Here is a 23,509-nt window from a genome sequence, read left to right on the forward strand (position 1 = left end):
CCATGAAGAGTGGATAAACAAGCTGTGGTAAACACATGCCATTATTCAGCCATAGAAAGGAGTGAAAATCTGATAGCTGCTGCAGAATGGCTAGACCTAGAAAACATCGTGCCAAGTGAAATAAGCCTGACACAGAAGGACAAATATTGTATGGCTCAATGTAATGTGAGCTACCTAGAATAGGTACATTCATATAGACGGAAAAGTAGAACAGAGGGGAGAGGAGGATGGGCAGTTAGTATTTAATGGCTGCCAAGTTTATGCTGAGATAATGGAAAAGTTTTGGGTATGGATGGTGGTGGTTATATCAGTGTTGCAAATGTATTTAATTCCACTGAATTGTGTACTCGCAGATCGTTAAAATGACCCATATTATGTGATACATATTTTACCATAATAAAAACACTTTTTAAAAAAATAAGGAAATTTCCCGAAGTCACAGAGCTTACAGGTGGAAAGAGCTGGACCACAAACCCAAGTTCTCTGATGCCAAGACCTCTTGGAAGTGAGGCGGGTCAGTTGTACTTCTACTGGATATTTCTGAGGATCTACCCAAAGGGAGTAATAATAAAAGTGGGAAGTTTCATATTTTTTTTAAAAATTTTATTTATTTATTTGACAGACAGAGACCCCAAGTAGGCAGAGAGGCAGGCAGAGAGAGAGGAGGAAGCAGGCTCCCTGCTGAGCAGAAAGCCTGACATGGGGCTCGATCCCAGGACTCTGAGATCATGACCTGAGCCGAAAGCAGAGGCTTAACCCACTGAGCCTCCCAGGCGCCCCAGGAAGTTTCATATTTTTGTACCTAAAGTAAGTTGATGTATCTGTGTGTGTGTCTGAGGCCCTAAGATCTTCTTAATCTAAACATATTAGCGGATGCCTGCGTGGCTTTGTTGGTTTAAGCATCTGCCTTTGACTCAGGTCATGATCCCAGGGTCCGGTGATCGAGTCCTGCATTGGGTTTGTTGCTCAGCAGGGAGCCTGCTTCTCCCTCTGCCTGCCAATCCCCCTGCTTATGCGTGTACTCTGTCTCTCTAACAAATAAATAAAACCTTTAAAAATATTTTTTTGAAAAATATATATATATGTATATATATATATATATCTATCTCAGCTACTCATAGTGGTTAAGAGTTGACTGTTGGGCATCTCTGTCACTGCTTAGAAAAAAGTGTTTTTGTACAGTGTTAAAGGATAATAATTTCTTTTTTTTAATATTCTAGAGAGAGAACATGAGTGGGGGGAGGGGTAAAGGGAGAAGAGAATCTCAAGTAGACTCCCTGCTGAGTGTGGACCACACCCCCCCAGCACAAATCTCCATCTCACAGTAAGTTGAGATCATGACCTGAGCCAAAATCACAAGTTGAATGCTTAACTGACTGAGCTACCTGGGCACCTCAGGATAATAATTTCTTAACTGCAGAATCATTGCCATCAAACAAGTATAAAATGACCATATGTCAAAGATTTTGATTAATTCATTAGTTAATGAGACAACCAGTGAAATGTTACAGTTGGTTCAGCAGGGAATCCAGGAGTACACCCGTATGTAGGCAATGAGGAATGCTGACATTGGCAAAACCAGCTTCATCAGACAATGAGAGAGAGTCATTTGCACCTCTCTCTGAGAAAGTTCACTTTCATTTCTATAGACGAGCATCATTTGCTTTACTCTCAGTTTCTACAGCTTACAGAATTGAAAAATATCTGAAAAGCAGTAAGACACAGACCAGCTAAAAGGATACACTGGACACCTAGTTGTCTGTTTTCACTCATCCCCAAGTCTGTCACAATTTTGGGGTTGTTGTGTTTTTGTTGTTGTTGTTGATGTTGTTTTGACAAAAGTCATAGAAGGTAATCTATGTCTGTAGTACCAATTGATTATTTTCAAATTAGGAAAAAATAATCTAATCTCTAAATTTACCACTGAGTTGCCTTGTTTTGTCGAGGAACTCTTGAGCTACAGGCAGAGTTGGGACAAAGTGTGTCCTTGGTCAGGAGCCACTAATCCTGGTACTATCTGTAATTTACTGTGTACTTAAGGCAATTGGTTTAACCTCTCTGGGTCTCCGTTTCATTGAGTGAAAAATGGAGGGTTGGGCCAGATCTTTGACTTTCTTCCTGGCTTTTCAAAGTTTTATATATCATGGTTTTATCCTATCCTTCTTGAATTCCTGATTCTTCCCGAATTCCGCTAAGCCTCAGAATGAGACCCAAACATTCTCAGGGAGCTATTTCAGGAACACGGTATTAATATGACAGAAACAGGTAGTTTTCATTTCTTTGGAGAACTAACCCTATGTTTTGGGCCTTGGTGATTGCTGGCTGCAGTTAACAGTATTCTGGTACCCTCCATCCTTCCCTCCTCTATCCCTACCCCGAGAGCATTAGAAACCAGCTCTTTGTGAAAAATGAACACTTTTTCCCATTATCAAGATGAAAGTGATCCTATTATCGCTGTGCCTCAGAGTGTAGCTTTTGAACTCATAAGCTGGCACTCGAGAGTGTAGTGCCTACTTGAAGTTAAGCAGAATATGGAGAATAGTAAGTGACAACTAAAATGTTCTGTCTGAAGTAAAGATGATTATAATAACCTAGGGCATCTGTGGTTTGGTAGATTTTCATTTCCTCTGCATTCTGGGTAATTGTTGATGTTAGTAACCTTTTTTGTGTTCCTGGCCTCTGCTGCTTTCCATTGGTTGGCTCACCTACCAAGAGATGCTGTTTTCCATGAGATTTATTCAAAAGGCAAGAAACTTTTTTTTTCCTTTAACACAAAGTTCCTCGGTGTTTCCGGAGATATTATACCCCTCTCTTCTACCTCCTTACCTTTCCTCTTAATATCTTCCTTTCTCCCTCCTTCCCACAGTGATTCTTTGGGCTCTTGGGCCTGCATTCATTTAAGTCATGCTCCTTTGAGAGAGAAAGAGTGGGTGGGAAAGAACACTTGATCGTGTCCCTGGGACACTGCTCTGGAAAGCCTAATCCTTTCTTATAAGGAGTTCCTAGCTGTAGAGAGTCCTTTCCTAATGGCCCAGGTGATATCAGCTCCAGAGTCGGGCTTAGCCCCCTGAGGGAAGGCACCGCAGCACACACACACACACACACACATGTTCTTGTGCTGCCTGGGGGCTGCCCAGTGAGCATAGCGAGAGCAGTGTAGCTTGTGCCCCAGGTGCTGCTTGCTTATCTGCTGCCTTCATTCTGTGAAACTCCTTGGTTCTACCCTGACCATCCTGGCTGCATCCTGAATTCGGCTCTGTTACACAGGCTGACAGATAACACGGATGAAAGAAGACCTGGGAGACCTCTCTGAGCAGAGTGCATCACCAAAAAGAACTTCAGCTCCCTCCCACTTTTCGACCAGTGTTACCTTTGAAGTGAAAAAACAGTTGAAGTGGAGTGAGATTTGAGCTAGTTTCTCATTTTATTTTTCCCTGGCCTTTCTTTTCAACCTCTGTTGTGTTGTTGTTGTTTTTTTTAAGATTTTTTTATTTATTTGACAAAGAGCGAGCACAAGCAGGGGGAGTGGTAGGCAGAGGGAGAAGAAGAAGCAGGATCTTCGCTGAGCAGGGAGCCAGATGTGGGTCTCAATCCAAGGACCCTGGGATCATAACCTGAGCCAAAGGCAGACGCTTAACCAACTGAGCCACCCAGGCGCCCCTCAAACTCTGTTTAATAGTACTTTATTACTTTTAAGACTATGCTTCTAGATTATTTGTAAAGGAAATTGGGGTGCATTGAATATAATAGTAATGTATATTATAACCTAGGGAAGAATCTTGAATTTTGTTATCTTTCTCTTTTTTCTTAGAATTGTTAAATTTATGTGGCTCCCAGCAGTCCTGTGATTGTGGTTGAAGCCCTCTCTCTGGGGCCCTGACTGGAATTAGGTTGCAGAGGGTACTTTGTTTTCTTCAGCAAAAAGAGCTATGGAGTAAGATCTGGGAGTCTTAGAGGTCTGTGCAAAATATTTCTCCAACTCTATAATTCACTTCCTCCCATTTATACATATTTTGACTTTTAAACATTGTTAAATCCTCCCAGTGACTCTCTGAAGGTTACTATAATTATTATGGTTTCACAGATTAGAAAAACAGATACAAAGGGGTAAAGTAACTTTCTTCAGGGCCAACTGGGAAGCCAGAGCCAGGATTGGAGACTGTTACTCATTGACTATTTCACCATGTAATCTTAATCTCATAACTCAGGAAATAACTTTAACATTTTGGGCTATATTATTTCATTCATTTCTCACATGTATTTTTATTATGTTATTATTAATAAAAATCATGCCATGTGAAAGTGTATACCCTCCTCTTTCCTCAAATTGATGTCATTTCACAAGAATTTTCTCACATTACTTAAAAACACTTGGGAAACAATTTTAGTGACTGCATCGTATTTTCTTTGATGGCTGTACCACAGTTATTTAACTGTGTTCCTAACCTTGAGTGTTTATATTGGGTCTCATTTTTGCTCTTACAGTCAGTCTGCAGCAAGTAGCTTTGTTGTCTGAACTGTTGCCTACACAACAGTCATCTGCACTTCTGATTATGTCCTTAAGGGTAGATTCCTGCAGACTAGGACCACTGGGTCTGAGTTTGACTGTTTGGGAGGATTTTCTGGAAGATTGAATCACTTTATATTTCCATAAGCTCGGCCTTTGGGAAGATTTCTTCACTTTCTTTAACAGTGATCTTTGTCATTTCTTAAACTAGTTTGCTAGAGATTCATTTGGTAACCAGCAAATGGTATCTTGCTCTTACTGTAAGCAACTTTTCTACTTGGTGAAACAGCCCTTTTCATGTGTCCTTTAGCCATCTGAAGAACCACTGCTTCTGCCCAAGAAAAGGGCACAGATGAGGAAGACTGTGGTTCCAGAGAGAAGCATTTGCGGGACAGAGCTTGTGTTATGTTGGGAGAAGTTGAACTTGCTTTATGGTTGTTGTTTGCCTCGCCTTGAAAAGTCCACCTTACTTGAATGCTACAGTCTGGGGCAGAGCCAGTAGTGAGTCCTTGGGACCCTGCCACTGGCTTCTGTGGGTGCTGATCCCTCTAGCGGAGTGGGGAGTGTGGCACTAGAGCTGAGGGCTTGAAAGCTCATGCATAGGACACACAGGGTTCACCTATAGCTGAGGTTTCATGCCTTCAGTGGCATCTTTGTGAAATGATCGTTCTGGTTGTTTGTTTGAATGAGGAATCAAACTGTGAATTCTCTGAATTCTATTTCCTTACTGTCACTTTGCAGTACATATAGGTCCTTGTGGATGGTACTTAAAATCCAGTGCTAGCCTGTCTTTCCCAATTAGCTGGCACCATTTTTTTGGCTTGAGCTTTTCATTCTCTAGGCTCATGTTGTAATGATGGAACATTTTAAAACACAGATTAGTTCTGAGTTGATTGAATTTTTTATAACACTGTTGCTGTGCCTAAAGCCTGATGGAAATGGCCATCTTTTATCTTTTGAGGTCTAGTTGCATTAGAAATAACTCTCCTCTGGTGAAGCATTTGCGTTCTGCTCATGTCATGATCTCAGGGTCCTGGGATCTAGTCCCACTTCTGCATTGGGCTCCCTGCTTCTCACTCTCCCTTTCTGTCTGCCACTACCCCTGCTTGTGTTCTCTCACTCTCTCAAATAAATAAATAAAATCTTTAAAAAAAAAAAAAAAAGAAGAAGAAAAATGCTGTCCCCACTGCCACTTCCTCAGTGCTTAAAGCACTGAGTTCACTACTCCACTTGGAAAGGGATTGGGTGTCCTGAAGCATTAGTTACATAATTGTGGATTGGCTTTCACCCATCCAGCCTGACTTCCTCCTGTGATCATGAATTCCAGGCTAGCAACAGTAATTAGATCTCAGAAAGGCCTATCCAAAGGCACCAGGCCAGAGAGCCTCACAGCCTCTTCTGTGCATCAGCTGAAGTTTCAGAGCCATTCATTTTCAGGGTATGGTAGTAACCTTAGACAGGTAGCACTTTTTTTTTTCTGTGCATTAATTTTAATGAAGCAATGACACCTGCTTTCTGTTCTGCTTTGGGATCCACAGGGAGCTAACCTGGCCATTTGGGTGCCTTTCCACCTTTGCTCATTGTTACTGCTTAGATAGACTGCAAAAAGGGCAGCAGGCAGAAAACCCCCATTTCCACAAGCTACTAAGTAACCCAGTGAGAGCTAGATTTAGAGAAGCAGGTAAGTGCTTCCCTGAAGTGCTTCAGGGAAGACTTCCTAGAATCCAAACTTTGAAAGATGAAGTGACATTACAAAGGAATGACAGTGAGAAGACCTATAATTCAAGACTTAACACTTAAGGTACAACATCATTTTGCAATCCGCAAAGGGTTCTCTCTTTAATTCTCTAAGTCTCACAGGAACTCTGTAGAGATAGTGCAAAATTCAATGCTGGGCAGAGAGTCTGACAGGCAGCAAGTGGCAGAAAATCTGAGCTCTTGCCTGGTTTCCATCACATATCTTTCATGACTCAGTCTTGAAGAGGAGCCCCACAGAGCCCAGGAGACTAAGAGAGCCATTCACCCAGAAGGTCATAGCAAGGCTGTTCTAGGCAGGGGTCATTTAGGGACACCCCCCCCCCAAGGATGTTTCCAGTTATCTTTGGAGTCTAAAATGAGGGCCTAATATTATAAAACATGTTCAGGAATCATTTTGGAAGGAAAGGAGTTAGTGAAAAACAGTTCTTTTAAAACTTGTTGAGATACCAGCATGAGAGAATTGTACCAAAAATAAAACATTGCAAGTTTATCATTATTATATGGTATATATTAATCATTTCTAGAAAGAAGGATATATGTTTTTTTAAAAAAAGGTAATAAAGATATCTTACAACATCTCATGAGATAGAAGAACTGGAAGAGTTATGACAAAGCTAAAAGAAAAGCAAAACTAGGAATGAAGATGAATAGAGACAAATACTTCATATATACTTTAAACCTCTATTCATTTTAGGTTTCTGGCTATGAGGCCTAAGTAACATTTTTCTTTCCTCAAACTGGAAGTACAGAGACCAGCAGAAAGGTGGTCTGATAGGTGAGCCAGCTCTTCTCCTTATATGTGGAGGCTCAAACCTCTTATGTGTAGGCTCTGACAGGTTGTTAGCAGCCAGGGCTCTTAGGCAGGTCAGGGAAATAGTGTATTATTAAAGGGGGTCTCAGACCAGGCTTCATATGCTTTTACCCTGGCACTGCCAGTTATGCTTATTTATTGGAAAATGATAACCATATAAGCATTGCTTATATGGGTATCTGTTGTATGCAAGTTCTTGCTGCCTGTCAGGAAATGGGACACCTGATGGGACCCTTCTGAAAGAGAGTTGAAAGCTTTGTGTTCCATTGCTCTGACAGAATTATACAAGGTAATCTATTTCAGGTGACCCTTCAGTATCTGCCCTCTAAGGTTGAGCAGGGCCAGGCATTGTTCACAGCTTAAGAATATAAGGGTTAAAAAAGAAGACAGGCAAGATCGTGTCTTGCTGGAGCTTATGTGCAGTGGGAGGGGGAGACAACAAACAAGAAAAAATGAACAAGACGGTGCATTATATCACCCTTTGGGGGCTCTTGAAAGATAGAATCTCTCCTGAGTTCCACAGATCACAAGGTAAATTTTTGTGCCTGAATAAACATACAAAGGTGACTAATCTGTTCAAGCCCTCTGTGCTTCTGTTTGATGTATATTACTAAGGAATTTTCAAACCTGCCAATCTCTGAGAATTCTAAACACATTTTTCTCTCTTAGGTTGCAGAGAACACATTTTAGAAGAGGCAAAACCTGAATCTATCAGCGATACTCCGGACTTAGCCCTGCCACCTGAAATGCCGATTTTGATTGATTTCCATGCTCTGAAAGACATCCTTGGGCCCCCGATGTATGAAATGGAGGTGACTATTCTCATTTCTTTGTTTATGGCCTCCAATTTACTCTGATCGCTGCTTCACAGATTGGAGGAGAGTCAGAACTGGGTGGTTTGGGAGGCTGAATTTTGTCGGGAGATTGGAAACTTGTTTTCTGCAAGGTATTGAATTTTAGTGCCCAGTGTGAGAGTAAGTAAGGCTTTTGCAGCGAGCCAGAAACCTGGCCTCATCCTCTTCTGGAAACTCAGTCTGATCTTATTCTCTTGTTCTCCAGTTCCATTCTAAGAACAGGGTCTCTGACTCTCCTCCTTAGAAATTCTATATTCCCATTAATTCCTAATTACAGATTTTTTGTGTGTGCTGTCAGAGTCTTGGGGGACAGAGGCAAGAAAGCAACCTAAGTATAAAATAATCTGCAAACATGAGCCTAGCTTTAACTTCTGACTGCCCTGTTGCAGACAGAGACTGCATCTTTGGAAATCTGTCATTTCATTGCTAATAGCTCCTTGGGTTAAAGCCGTGCGGCCCTATTTCCTTTTTTCTCCCCGTCCCTCACGACAGAATGTCCAGTCAGAAAGGCCTAAGCCCCAGGACTTAGTTGAGGCAGCTAGATGGAAAAAGGTATTGAGTCTATGTCTGCTGAGGCATTTTGATACATTCCATAGGATTCTTCTATGAGCTAGCAAGGGTCAGTGACTAGAAAAAATTTTTGTTACACTACTGAACATAGCATCTTCCTTCAGAAGCTTTACCATCCCCTCCTATCAGTGTAAGAAAAAAATGATTTTCAGAAGAGTAAATCTGATAAATTATACAGAAGATAATCTCTCCCTCTGACATTCAAAATCACTACCAGTAGATGTGGTTTTCCTCAAGTCTTAAAATTGTGGAGAGGAAAAATGGTCCCAAACCAATCTTGTTTATCTGTTTATACTCTGAGCTGGTCATTAAAGCTAATGAGCCTCTCTACAAAACTCTGTTACAAGAATAGAACTTGTTTACTCCCAACAGTGAATCTGATCCTGAACAGTAGAATCAGACAAATTGGTTATTTGAATTCTTAAGATGTCATGGATTTAAATTTTGAAGTGTTGTAAGAAATGGGGCAAAACTTTTCCTTGCTTGAGAAAGTGAGCAAAACTTGCTTTTCTGTTCTGTAAGAATGCAGTGGTTTTGAGAGTGAAGAAGAAAAAACAGGTTCTGACTTCTGCATTTCCAATGGGCTATTTTGCTAAGCTTTCTGGAACAGTACGTTCCAGCAGTTCTTTGGGAATTCAAGTTAGAGCAACAGATAACAACCAAAGACTGATGCATGTTTCTGTTGCATATACCCCTTCTCTCCCAGTCATTTCTGCCGCTTTTAGATTTGCAAGCATTGTTGACATTCTTAGAGCTTTGGCAAAAAAGGAACCAAAAGAATGAGAAATGAGAAATTTTGTAAACACTGCTTAACAGCTCTGTTTGATATCATTGGAGAAACTCATTTTCCTATGGGCATCTGAGCACTTTTTGCCAACATGAATCTGAAAGGTAGAGTCTAGTAGCCTTTTGCCTTTTATAAATAACATCTTAGAATACAAGGTCTCGAGACATGTTTGGGAGTTTGGAACATTTTGTTCATCTTTTCCACACTTGAGAGAATTCACCCTGTAGCCTGGGGATTCGGTCTCTATCTCCAGTGGTCTGATGAACCATCGGCCCCGAGCTGCTTGATCACCTTCACCTGAGCTTTGGCATCTCTGAGAAACATTTTGGTATCGTCTGACTGTCCCTGAGGGCCATCACTGTGCTGGAGTCTTCCATTTTATATCCAAGAAGAAGCTTGAAGAGATTAAATGAGTCCTGCAAATTCATACAAGGTGCAAATAGTGAAGCCAGTATTCAGGCTCAGACCAGGTGATGGCAAGTCCACTATTCTTTCTCTCTCTTCTCCAATACCCTGTTCAACCAAGCTAATTCCTTCCCTTCCCTGCAAAAAACAGAGTGGCTTAAAGGATGGCAGTTTAAAAAAAAAAAAAAAAAGATCTCTCCACATCAGATTCATATTTGTACTCTTACCAGCATAGTTCTGTTCTTTGGAATGGGAGAAGTTGGCCTGGGATTCTTGGCCACTTTTTGTGTGTTATCTGTTAGGTATCAGGCACCATGGAAGACCCTCTAACAAGTGACACATCTTTGAATCTTCAGTCATGGCAGCTTTACAAGAACAGATGAGGAAACAGGCTTAGAACATTTAAATAACTTGCAAGAAGACCCAGCTTTTGCCAGAATGGAGATATGGTTCAAGCCTGACTGACTCCACAGCTGTAATCTGTTTCTCATGTGAGGCAGATAAAGCACTGGCACACCTGGGAACTCCATTCTCACAAAGAATGCTCCATGGCCAACCTTCGTCACTCTTCTTCTGTGCTCCTGGGTAAAAAAGTCTGGAGAGAAATTGTACTAGGAATGTTGGAGTACGTGTTGAAGTGATTGAGGTTGTAAGGCCCCTTTTTTGGTTTAAATGCCTATATTGTCCATAAAAGTAAAAGTCTAGGGTCTGTCATTTCTTCTAGAAAGAGTTTCATTCACTCAATAGATACTTATTAGGGATCTGCAGGCCAACACAGTAGTAAACAGGCAAGGTATGATCTCTCCCTTCATGATGCTCACTTTCATAGAGAAGATAATTTTAGCCCATAACTGTAAGTTGAGATGGCTGCTGTAAGGAAGACAAGCCCGTGGCACGGAGATTGGGGGGATCACTGCCCCAGCGCCATCTGAGACATTGTTTAGAGGTAGACTTGGGCTTGCTGACAGTGTACATACGGGGAACAAAGGAAACAGTTATTAGGAACTTCTGCGTTTCTGGAGGGAGCAACAGGATTTTCGTGTGGCAGTACCATTTACTGCGTTGGGAAAGAGTGGGATGGTGAACATACTAAGTTTGAAACATTTGAGGCACGGGAAAGGAGACATGGACACATAGGCCTGTGACCCAGAAGTGAGGTCCAAGGTGGAGGCATGAATTGTCGGAAGACAGAGGATATTTCAAGTCGCAGAGATGTTGAAGTCACCAGAGGAGAAAGCATACACAGAAGAGCTGGTAGCCTGAGGGAGGCCCTGAAAAATGCCAACATTCAGGGTCATGGAGAAGAAGCGGAGCTCTCAGAAAAAGAGAGAAAGTTCAAAGTGACAAGCAGGCGGCTGGAGGGAAACAGGTTTTATGCTGCCATGAGAGCAAAGAGGGAAACCCTCTAGAAGGAGGGAACGTCCAAATGTGTTTGCTGTTTGTGTATTTGCTTTGATAATGTGGAGGTCGGTGACCTTTGAGAGGGGAGTTGCGGGCATAGGAGATTTGGGGATGTGTGGAAGGAAGAATGGGAGGAGAGGAAGCAGTGTGTAGGCTCCTCTTTTCAGAAGTTGGCTGTGAATTAGTGCAAAGAAATGAAGTGGCTGGAAGGGAGTGTGGGGACCACAGGGAGAATGTTTGCAAGGGGAGGTCTGTGTGCTGATCACAACAGTCCAGTAGAGAGTGGGACAGACTGTTGCTGGAGAAACAGTGGGAACAAAGTCTCTGGGCAGGTGAATTGGGAGGGGACCCACAGTGTGCAGAGATGAAGCCTTGTGCAGCAGAGGATACCCTTTCTGGGGTATAATGAGGAAAGGGGCAAGAGTAGTGAGTTATTTACAAGAAAATGGTTATAATGATGGAACAAAGGCTTGTTCATTGCCCCGGGAGAGAAGTGAAGCCAGGACAGAGCAGGTGCAGAATGTGAAGGTGGCAGCATTGATGATCTTGAAGACCAGTGAACTAGAGGGATAAGAACATCATCGGGGGTAGGAGCATTCGAATTCAGATCTCCATCAGAGGTGGTGGGATTTCTGCTTGTGAGAAGGACCTGGGAGAGAGTGGGTGAGTTGAGGCGAGGAAACCGTTGTTGGGATTGAGGAGCTGTTCAGAGAGCACAGAAGCCAGGTAGCTGCGGAGCAGCTGTTCGCTGCAGATACCTTGGATGATAGCAGGATGCAGGGGGGCGGGGGGGAAGGGAGGGGTGTTTTGAAAGCAGAAAATAGTGAGGAGGGAATGGAGGTGGGGGAACCGGTTGCCGCTGTAGCAGGGGTTAGAAGGGAGGAAGAAGGAGGCCTCTCACTCAGCAGGCGATAAACCCAGCCTCCTTGAGTGGGATGTGTTGGGGCTAATGATATGTATGTGTTTAGATAGATGGGTTTTAGGGTTGGGTGAGTTGATGAATACAAAACACCCACCGCAGGACCTGGTACATGCTAAAAAATGAACAAGTGCTAGTTCCTGCAAGCGCCTTACTCTCTAAAAATTAACATCCCTGATCACAAAACAACAACAACAATAACAACAGCAAAAAACCTTGTTTTTAATTGTTTTTGTAGTCCTGATTTTTTACCTGCATTTAATAGTCTTCACCACCTCTAACTCTTCTTCACTCTCTTCAAAATGAGTCTGCAAAAATGTTAGTGCCTAAAGTATGACTGACCTAGCTAACTACCAGTGAGGAACAAAGGTAAGAAGGCACATTCTTTTTCCCTTTAGAATTCCCTAAACAGGTTGAAAAAAGAGTTCTAGGAACTTAGTTTAGATTTCACATTTAGGAATAGTATCATGTCCCCTTTTCCATACAGTGGGATTTCCTAAAGAGACAAGATCAGTTAAACTCACTTTAAGGAAAGGAAAGGAAAGCTCTCCAGCCCTGGGAGAGAAGGTGGGAAGGAGTGGGTGTGGGTGCGGGTGTCCGTAGCCACCTGGGCATCGGTCATGCTGCTCACGCGACCACAGCACCTAGTACCGAGAGTACTTCCTCAGAAGCACGGGGTCAGGGCCACATCTAGCAACAGAGAAAGTAGGAAAGGCACAGGAATCAAATACTGGATCTTATTTGATCTGGTCAGTCAGGAGATTGCCGTTAATGTCAGCTCAGTTGTAATTTCTTTTATTGGTTGGTTACATGAACATCCTTAGGGTGAAAAGAGAATCTTACAGTTGTCATTTGCATCCTAGTGAAAGCAGGAGAAACCTCCACATCACTGGATACGTATCCTAGCTGGCCAGTCTTGGAGTTGACCAAAAATCTCCAGGGGTAACAGGCTTAAACTCACAGATTATAACTGTAGTGACACAATCAGAAGAACAGGTCAGCTCTAGTCGTTGCAGGATAAATTCAATTTTCAGCCTCAGAAAAGCAGTCATCCATGCCCTAAGTGTCTGTGTGCTGTCCGGCCCGCCAGACCTGAGATCCTGTTTTCTAAGTAGTCCTGATCCCATGCACATTTTGTATTAACGTCTTAGCATTGGCCTCCTGCGGTGGTGTATGAAAAGTCCTTATCCAGAGGTCACTGCCCTTAAAAAATAGTAATATTAAGGGGAAAAAGATAGACCTGCATATTTTTAAAAGCATCTTGAATAGGGGCGCCTGGATGGCTCAGTCCATTACATGCTGACTCCTGATTGCGGCTCAAGTCATGATCTCAGGAATGGGAGATTGAGCCCTGTGTTGGACTCCACGCTCAGTGAGAAGTCTGCTTTTCCCTCTCATTTCCTCTCTGCCCCTCTCCCCTACTCACACTTTTTCACTCTCTGCCCAAATAAATAAATAAATGTCTTTTTAAAAATAAAAAATAAATAAATGCATCTTGAATAAAACGCATCCAAAGGTGAATTCCAGGAGATTCCATCAGCGTGCTTGCCTCTCAAACAGATAAAATCAAGTGCTGGAAATGGGCAGAGTATAAACACTAGTGAAATGCCCACAGGAATTATGGTGGTAAATTCCCCCATCCGCTCCATTTAAACCTGCTGGGCCACACGTGCCCATGTTATCCGGCACCCACACTGCACACTTGGCTTGGCCCGGTGCCCCACCATGAACTGATTTTGCCAAGAAAAGGCTCTACTGAAAGGGGCCGAAAGCAGCTGGCTCTCTGTGGTGCAGTGGCAGGCCAGACCGCGGCTCTTTAACATGGCTTTGAGAGAGGACAGTGGTCGACCCCAGCACCCTGCCAGGCGAAGGGGATGTGACCTGCTCTTTTCTAAACGCTGTGGAAATAAATTTACAGCTAGAAAAATCGAATAGTCATGAACTCAAGGCTTAGGATCTTAGTACAAAGACTTGAAAGAAGTTGGCAGGTGGATAACTGCTCGTGACAGCCTGGTAGGAGAATGAAAAGAAACCAGTTCACAGTGTAAGCGTCACTGCTGATGAGCCTGTGCGCGTCCCGCGGCCACCTGATGGTTCAGGTTGCACATTCGGTGCGGTACCTGTTTGCCCCTGGAAAGAAGGCCACTTGTGTCTGTAGTCCTTGGCACCTGCTGCCCTCTATCTCAGGATGGCTTCCTGGACCTTTTCTGCCCAGCCAACTCTTACTCATATTTTAAGACTCTGCTCAGCCTCTTCTGTGACACTTGTCCCTGCTCCCCAGACAGGATCCATGCCTCTTCAGGGCTCTGTAGATGAAAGCACTCGGTACAGACCCTGCTGTCTCCCCATGCTGGAGTAGAATCGTGCCTTTATCTAATGTTCTTAAGTAGTCTGTCAGTTCCAAGAGGTATTCGCTTTTATGTCCCTGTGAGCTATAATGGAACCCAGCCCAGGATGCTCGGCAAAGCACTGTCGAATGGATGTAAAACCCTTGATCCCTCTCATGAGGCCACGGTAGTAAATAACAAGGTACTAAACCTGTGAGCATTGACCGAGGCTTGGGACGGTCACGGAGCTGAATGTACGTATTGTTTCAGTCAGTTACCGCTCCTTCCAGTTAACCAAGGAGGATGAACGGCGGGAAGTTGCAGTGATTAGTACACAAATGCTCCTTCAGCGCAGCTACCATCGAACTGTTAAGAATGAACTAGACTTTAGAAGACATGGGGTTTTTTTTTCAAGATTTTATTTATTTGTTTGACAGAGAGAGCACAAGCAGGGGGAGCAACAGGGAGAGGGAGAAGCAGGCTCTCTGCTGAGCCGAGAGCCCAGCATGGGGCTTGATCCTAGGACCCTGGGATCATGACCTGAGCTGAAGGTAGATGCTTAACCAACTGAACCACCCAGGCGCCCCAGGAGATTCTATTATTCATTAGGTCTTTCATTAAATATTTTCAACACTCATTCAATCTGCATATTTATGCGATTGATTTCCATGACTGATGTAATTATTACAGCAGAAAGTAACCATTTCTTTAAACAAGATTTAGCAGATAAGGAAATTGAGGTACAAGGCTGTCCCTGTGGGAAATAGAATGACCAAATGAGTTAGGATGCTTGTGTTCCACTTTGACATCTAGCGGGGAAAGCATTCTCAGCTTCGAGCCAAGGCCTGTCTTGGCTAATACAGCAGACCTGTAGTGTAGTTAGAAACTGACGGCAAAGTACTGATAAACACAGTTTTGATATTACTGTGTTGAATCCCTTTCTAAGGAGTGCTCTGAGATACAAATTGTTCTGTGTGAAGGGGCTAAGATGGCTGGAAGCTGCACACAGAACAGGAAACAAGCACTCCCCTGAGGAGTCTGAAGAAGCGAGATGACAAACACAAAATTTGTGAGAGCCGGAAGATGAACTGTACGAGGAAACTATAATTCCACTGGGTTACTTAGTTTGAAAAAGAAGAACAAGGCATCTCCTAAACTAAATGTAAACTAAAGCTTACATTTCCACTTGGAAATGAAGGGTCTTACATAGTAGCATAAATATTCAAGTAGATAAATAAAGGAATATGGAGAAAGTATTATGTGTATTGATATTGATAGTTCATGGAGGTTTTTAATTGAGTGATAAGAATGAAACTCTCCTGCTTGAAGACAGGAAGCAGAATGAGATGAGTTCTTTGGCCTGTTCCTAATGGCTAGCTCATAGGCCCCACCATCTTGGTATGTTTAGCTCTACGTCACAAAGCATTATACATACAGCTTCACTTATTGCCCTTTGAGAGTCTAGAAAACTTGGTGTGTAGACAGTTTTCAGTGGTCTGTATTGTCAGGAATATACCCTTTCTGAAACTGGAAATTTTCTTTTTTCTTTCTTTCTTTCTTCTTTTTTTTTTTAATATTTTATTTATTTATTTGAGAGAATAAGCAAGAGGAAGCACGAGCCTGGGGGAGAGGCAGAGGGCGAAGCAGGCTCCCCACTGAGCAGGGAACCCAATGTGGGGCTCCACCCCAGGGTCCTGGGATCCTGACCTGAACTGAAGGTAGATGGTTAACCGACTGAGCCACCCAAGCACCCCAAAACTGGAAATTTTCAAATGTTAATCATTGTTACTACAGTTCACTTTATAATGATTGGGCAGGGGGAGGGGGAGATAACAGCCTTACTTTTCTACAATTCTAGACTAGTTCCTGTAACTCAAAAAAGTCTAAATGATTTAAAGCAGCCTTCCAAATGGGAGAAAATACTTCTCCTTTGGGTCTAGCTGAAACATAGAACCTTTAAACAAAAGATAAATTTTTAAGCAAGTTAGAAGGAAGAGAAATGCATGCCTTTCAGTAGAAAGTAGAAATGCATGGCTTTCAGTTTTTGCAGCCTTGTCTTTAACGGCTACCATGAATGCTTGTGTATGTAACTTATTAGAGTGTTACATGTAAAGGAAACTCTAAAAAAAGAAAAAGTATGATGGGATGCCTAGGTGGCACAGTCAAGTTAAGTATCTGCCTTTGGCTCAGGTCATGATCAGGGTTCTGGGATCTAGCCCCATGTTGGGCTCTCTGTGCAGCAGGAAGTCTGCTTGTCCCTCCCCTTTGTGCCCTCTGCCTGCCCTCCCCACCCCCTACACACACTCATATGGGAGCACATTCTCTCCCAAATCAATAAAATCTTTAAAAAACAAAACAAAACACTATGTTTCCAAGTCTAAGAATCTAAGAATTAAAGATCCCTTACCTTTTTAGGTAACAGCTGTTAGCCTTAATCACAGAGATTCTTGGGTCGCTGGTAATCAGGCCCCTCAGTTCTCCCTCCTGTATGTTAGTTAAATCATGGATTTGCAATTTTCCCATCTTCAGGTTAATATGAAAACACTTAGCCATCAAGTCAGAATAAAGTGCTGGCGGGCGTGGATGCTTCTGCCCTCCATCGTTGCAGTGAACAGTGTACCACTTAGCTCTACCCAGAGTACCAAGCCTCCCCAGCAGATGGAGAGTTGGAAAACTGGCTTGGTTTCTTGAAGCGACACAGCAGTCAACAAGCACCTTACTCCTGATTCTTGAGAGACATTTTTGATATTATTCTGACAAATGAGTTTTGAGGATTCAGCTGTAAAAAAAAAGGATGATTCTTGTTATAGCTAACAGAATTCTGCCAAATGGCTTTTTCTGTTACATTTACATATGATTCAGTGTACTGAGGATAATTCTTTAGGATTATTTCACTCAGTTCTAGAAAAGAGCCATATGGAACAGGACCCTCTGGCAAATTCCCACCCAAAGCATATGTCATTAAGGTATAGAAAATTGATTTTTTTATTAGAAACAAACAAGTAGTGTCTTTGTTTTCCTTAAATAGTACTGATCTTCTGCGTATCGATCTTTGTGTCTCAAGTACATAGGGAAACAGGGCAAGTGACAAAGCCAAGGAGGTAGGATCCAGTACACACCCGGCAACTGTGAACACCATGACTGGGACTTCTCACTTACCAGATGAAGTTAATTAGAATTAAATTTTTTGAATATGAAACAAACTTCCAAAACATGCTAGTAGATTTACCACTAAAAATAAGTGCCCACTTGCTTTCGTGGATGCCACCCATGATTTTTGAGTGTTTTAAAAGTCGGGATTTTCACCATCTTAGCCTCATGGAAAAGGAAGAAGCATCAGCCACACAGCCCTTTAGCCAGAAACTCAGACTGTTGGTTCTTTTGCTCCTTCGTGAGAAAGTTACCTCTGGTGGAAAAGTCTCATACTTGGATTAGTGATGGGTTGACACACTGTGCTCAGTTCCTCTGACCGGGATAGCTGCTTCTATAGGAAAAGAAATTTGGAGGCTCAGAGGGTACAATGAAAGTTAATGTGATTGTGTTTCAACTGTACTGTTCCTTTTTATGTGTTTTCCTAACTTGCATGAACTGGCTCCTCACCTGGAGGGTGGTGTCAGGCAAGTGACACGTTCGGTTGACAGCGGCAAGTGGGGGCACACAGTGGGCCTCCGAGCCCACGGGAAAAGAGCCAGAGCATCGTGAGGGTCGTGTTTTATAGTGTTTCCACAGCAGTGACAGAGAAAATGAAGTGGCAGAGAAGTAAAATCTAGGGGTTTTAACACATGCCTTCTCACACTTGGCCATTTAAGAAATGTATGTTTGGAAAAGGGTTTCTGCTTTCTGAAACAAATGCGTGATTACCTAAAATGAAGTTAGGTTCTGGAGTATGTGTAAATACGCAGCCTAATAAAAATATTTAAGTAGATAAAACAGTTGGGTTTGTTCTTTGAAAATTAGGGCATGTGTAGCTAAATGTGGCTCTTTAATCCAAGTTATTCACACATATTTTAAGGTAAAAATCAGTGCCAAACAGGAAGTTTGGTTTTTCTTCTGGCAGAAAGCCATACATAGTAAGTGGTGACTCCAAATCATGTGAGGTAGTAAATACTTTGAATCGAAGCTTCAACTGAAGAAATAGGCTCTGGCGGCACATTGTGGGGCCAGAAAGCCAGCCAGAAAGCAATTTGGTTCTTGTTGACTGAACTGATCATTTTTCTTCTCTCAAGGTGTCCGAGCGGTTGAGTCAACCAGGAGTGGCAATAGGTTTGGCTTGGACCCCCTTAGGTGGGGAAATCATGTTCGTGGAAGCAAGCCGAATGGATGGCGAAGGTCAGCTAACTCTGACCGGCCAGCTAGGGGATGTCATGAAGGAGTCTGCCCATCTTGCGATCAGCTGGCTCCGCAGCAATGCGAAGAAATACCATCTGACTAATGGTGAGTGGCCTTGGCCGGCCGAGCAGCAGCTGTTCAGCGGGGAGGAGTTTTGGGATCGTGATCTGGGAGCCATCTCCCAGTTCTGTGTCAGCGATTAAGATGGGCTCTAAATGAAGAATTACAGCTTTAGGGAAGTAGCAAACCTTTGATTCTGAACGCTCAGAAATTCTAGTTCCCATGTTAGAAATGTGTGGCTAGTGCCTGAACTAGAAACCGATTTTCAAGGGTTTGTTTTCAGTTCTGCTTCGAGTGGAATCAAACTGTTCATCCAGACCCCACTCTAATTGTACCACCCATTAATATTTTGAGGGATTCATTTACCCAAAACATTTTTATCATTTTGATTCTCTTTTTTAGGACAAAAAGAAAACAGGTTTAATTTTTCTACATTAAAACCCTTATTTCCTTTTTTAAGCTTCTGGAAGTTTTGATCTTCTTGACAACACAGACATCCATCTGCACTTCCCAGCTGGTGCTGTCACAAAAGATGGACCATCTGCTGGAGTTACCATAGTAACCTGTCTCGCCTCGCTTTTTAGTGGGCGGCTGGTGCGTTCAGATGTAGCCATGACTGGAGAAATCACACTGAGAGGTCTTGTTCTTCCAGTAAGTCTGAAGAAAGTGATTTATATGGTTTTAAATTTTTTTAATTTTAAGTCTAAATTAATAGTAGTTTCCATATATACATATATATATATATATGCCTTAGTTTTAAACACATTAAAGTTTTATACTTGTAACTAATTTATATTTTTCAATATTGATCAAATAAAAGAAAATCTGACAATTTTCCCCATGTTTTCCCTTCTACTAAGAAAGAAGACTTATGAGGGAAAGAAAGATCAGTCTGGTCATCAGAAATGTCAGCTGTTAAGGTGAAGAGTGGAGATTTTGTTCCAGTTAGTAAATTGTTAACCAGTTAACGTCTGTGTAAAACAGGATAGCAGCTGATTTTTTTTTTTAAATTTTAGGCTAACTTCTCAACTTTTGAAGTCCCTGTGAAACCTTCTGTAGATAACTTAGATTACTGTAGTTGATAGATTTATGGAAAAATTAAGTATAAAATGGAAACTATAATGAAGACCAACCATGTCTAATTGCTAAATTTGTAAAAAGTTCTATATACATGGGGTTTGGGGACTCCCCTCCATACTCTGAACTACTTACAAAAACACTGACAAAAAATACAGAGATTTGAGCCATCTTTTAGGGTCTTAAGTCACTGATTACCAGTACTAGTCTACAACAGAATTTTGGTGGGTTTATAGCAAAGTGAGAAAAGAAAGAAATGTTCTTTATTCTGAGAACACCTTTATTTTATGAGGTAATTGTGAAAGTAGATCATAGAATCACGAGTCAAGATCACTAAAACTGCTCTCATTTCCCCAATTTTTAAAATTCAGTAAAGAATTTAACCATGTTCTAAATCCTGTTAGTATGATACATTTGTAGTTGTGTACTTGAAAGGAATGGCTGATCCCTTTTCTTCACCTTACCAGGAATTTCTACATCTCAAGACACCATACCGTGGTTAATAGTGATTAATATTATCTGTGCTATTAAAAGGAAATGTAAATGCTTTACTGACATGAACTGTTCAGCTTCCTAGTTCAAGATGGTAGACTAAGCAAAGAGTGAAAGGAATAATACAGACACTCAAAAATGAGTGGGGAGGGGCACCTGGGTGGACAGTGGGTTAAGCCTCTGCCTTCGGCTCAGGTCATGATCTCAGGGTCCTGGGATCGAGCCCCGAGTCAAGCTCTCTGCTCAACAGGGAGCCTGCTTCCTCTTCTCTCTCTGCCTGCCTCTCTGCCTACTTGTGCTCTCTCTCTCTCTCTCTCTCTCTCTCTCTCTGTGTCAAATAAATAAGTAAAATTAAAAAAAAAAAAAAAAGTGGGGAGACAGCTGCTGAGAATTCAGTCAACTTCTGGAAGATAGTTTCCTGGCTGGAGAAACAGAATTGGAGGTAGAAACGATCTTCCCAGAAGGTATCTGGGAAAAGCATGGGCTCAGGGCCACAAGGCACAGAACAGGAGCAGGACAGAGATGAGAAACAAAACCAGGGGATTCATGGCAATCTCTGTAGAGTAAATGGTCTTCTTCTTGATCCCTTGCTTTCAGGGCAGATAAGCACACAGGTAAAGGCTTTCCCACCTCCACAGGGGAGAGCTCCAGCAGCTTTGAGGAAGCCTCTAGTTTTAAAAATATTCCACGAGACAGGTGAAAAGCCACGGTGTTTAAGGGAAAGATTTGCTAAAGCTGGCTGTTCAGAGAGAACAGTTCAAGAACAGAGAATGAGGATAAAACTTGGATTTAAAACATATGTTTTAAAATTATAGAGAACTGCTTAGAAAAAAAAATAGAAAAAGCAAACAAACAGATCATCTATCAGGCATTCTAGCAAACAGAGAAAACGGAATAGAACAAATTGTCAAAGAAATAATGGAACATTTCCTCGAATTGACAGTTATCTTCAGATTGAAAGGGCCTATGCCAACTAGAAGAAAATTTCATCCCTATGACTGGTCAGATGACTGAGGAAAAAGCTGTCTTAAGTCTCATCAGTGACACCAGATGTACAATACCTTCAGAACTCTGATGGAGAAGGATTTTAAATCCAATCTTGTATATACAGCCTTACCATCAACCACATGTGAAAGACCAGCATCTTCATACACGTGAGGGGTCAGTTTGTCTCTGAAAGTGTACCTCAGCTGCACATGTTAGAGCCTTGACAGAGGACAGCTGTGTAGGAGCGCCTGGAACAGCCAGTGTCACTGCAGGTGGTTGGACGCTCTGAGGGGCTGTCTCCAAGGCTTACATGTTCTGAGGGGTGTGACTGAGAGCTGCATTTAGAGTCTTGCTTCAGAACATACCACCCAAAACAATATTTATTATTCTCTTTTTCTGTGGGTCAGGAATTCAGGAGAGGCTTAGCTGAGCTCATCTGCCTCAGGATCCATCATACAGTCAAGACACCGGCCTGGTCCCAGTCATCTGTAGGTTGACTGGAGCTGGGGATCTGCTCCCAAGATTGTTCAGTCATCTGACTAGCAAATAGGCCATGGTTGGCAGGATTCCCCAGGTCCTCACCGAAGGGCTCCTCCAGAGGCGGTTGGGTGATCTCAAATATGGCAGCTGGCTACCTCCAGGGCAAGAGATCCAGAGACAGACCTTGCAGCAGCAGCAGCTCTCATTTTTTATGGATCAAGTGTGAAAGTCATACAGCATCACTTCCCCCACACTGTTTCTTAGGAGTCACTAAGTCTGGCCCACATTCAAGGGGAGAATTAGGCTCCCCTTTTTGTGAGGGGACCTTGTGGACATACTTTAAAACCACCATATGAACCTCTATCATTTGGGATATGTTTTCCTTCATCAAGTGGCACAGAGGTTATGGCTTTAAACCTGTACAGAAGGAGAGAATTCTGGCACATGACTAAGCTCTGTAGGAATGGCATTTGTGGTCAAAATAATGTAGTGATTTTCCAGAATCAACCTATAGATAAGATTGTTTTGCTTACAGAATGGAATATAAATATTAACCTGACAGTATAAAAAGGAATCATGGACATAAGAGATGCTCATATCTACAGAAAGTTTAGAATTTTCCCCCACTAAAAGGATTAAATAGAACACAAATATAAAGAATTCAGCTTATTAACCTTTTTAGTGGCTTTCCTAGCTCATGCTATAACAGAATGGCCGTGAAAGAATAGCCGTGAAAGAAAGTTGAGTTAGGGGTCTTTCACAGTCTGAGGATGACCAGAAATCTGAATAACTTTCTTCTCTCCTTATAGGTGGGTGGGATTAAAGACAAAGTGCTGGCAGCACACAGAGCAGGACTGAAGCGAGTCATTATTCCTCAGAGGAACGAAAAAGATCTTGAAGAAATCCCGGGCAATGTACGACAGGATCTAAGTTTTGTCACAGCAAGCTGCCTGGATGAAGTTCTTAATGCAGCTTTTGATGGGGGCTTTACTGTCAACACCAGACCTGGTCTCTTAAATAGCAAATTGTAGGCCCAAATCCCAGCTTTTCAGAATTTCAAGTTATGAAGTGCCAAAAGGTACTGAAAAGTTTTTTGTTCATGCCGGTAGAGGTAAGCAAAGTGTCCCTAATTTGTGAACATGATCACAGCAGTAACAAATCTCACTCAAGTGGTGGCTGGTGTCGATTACAGAAATGCTAATTTAATAAAGTAATTGATAAAAATTGAATTCCTGTCTTCAGTGGAATCATTACTTTCTCAATAGATGTAGTGCCCATCAGTGCCCAGAACAGAAGCATCAGTATTAGCTGTGAGCTTGTTAGAAATGTGAATTCTCAAGACCCACCAGCACACCTGAATCAGACTGCGGGGAGAGCCGGGAAATCTGCTTTAGTCAGCCCTCTGGATGATTCTGACATGTGGTCGGCGTCAGGAACCCTTGGGGTAGACCATTACCTTAGCAGAGTCACCTGGAGACGTTACTGGATCCTGACAACAGTAATATAGCAGGGGCACGGGATGAAGATGAAAATAACACCAACCATTAGTGTTTGTGGAAAATAAGGTATTCAAGTGAGGTGAAACCTGGGATGAGGTCTGCACACCCCCAATACGGGCTGCTGCTTATGCTGAAGTAGCAAGCAGAACGTGAGGATTTGTATCGGGCAGAGCGGCTCACGTCAGCACACATTAGCTTAAAAAAAAAAAGTCTGCTCCTCAGAGACAGCGGTCTGTCCTGGGATGG

General features: G+C 42.4%; 1 protein-coding gene across 1 annotated transcript in view; it reads left to right on the plus strand.

The window, feature by feature from the left end:
• LONP2 (lon peptidase 2, peroxisomal) overlaps window positions 1-22,993 on the plus strand; it is a 111,845-nt gene extending 88,852 nt beyond the window's left edge. The window contains exons 12-15 of the mRNA XM_004744122.3: window positions 7,746-7,888; window positions 18,566-18,773; window positions 19,189-19,379; window positions 22,574-22,993. Of these exons, the coding sequence (XP_004744179.1) occupies window positions 7,746-7,888; window positions 18,566-18,773; window positions 19,189-19,379; window positions 22,574-22,795 (764 nt within the window). The 3' untranslated portion in view covers window positions 22,796-22,993. The remainder of the gene's footprint in view (window positions 1-7,745; window positions 7,889-18,565; window positions 18,774-19,188; window positions 19,380-22,573) is intronic.
• Window positions 22,994-23,509: the final 516 nt, after the last annotated feature.

Source organism: Mustela putorius, unplaced genomic scaffold, assembly GCF_011764305.1.
Source record: "Mustela putorius furo isolate JIRA1106 unplaced genomic scaffold, ASM1176430v1.1 tig00000174_pilon_pilon_pilon, whole genome shotgun sequence".
Classification (NCBI taxonomy): Eukaryota; Metazoa; Chordata; class Mammalia; order Carnivora; family Mustelidae; genus Mustela; species Mustela putorius.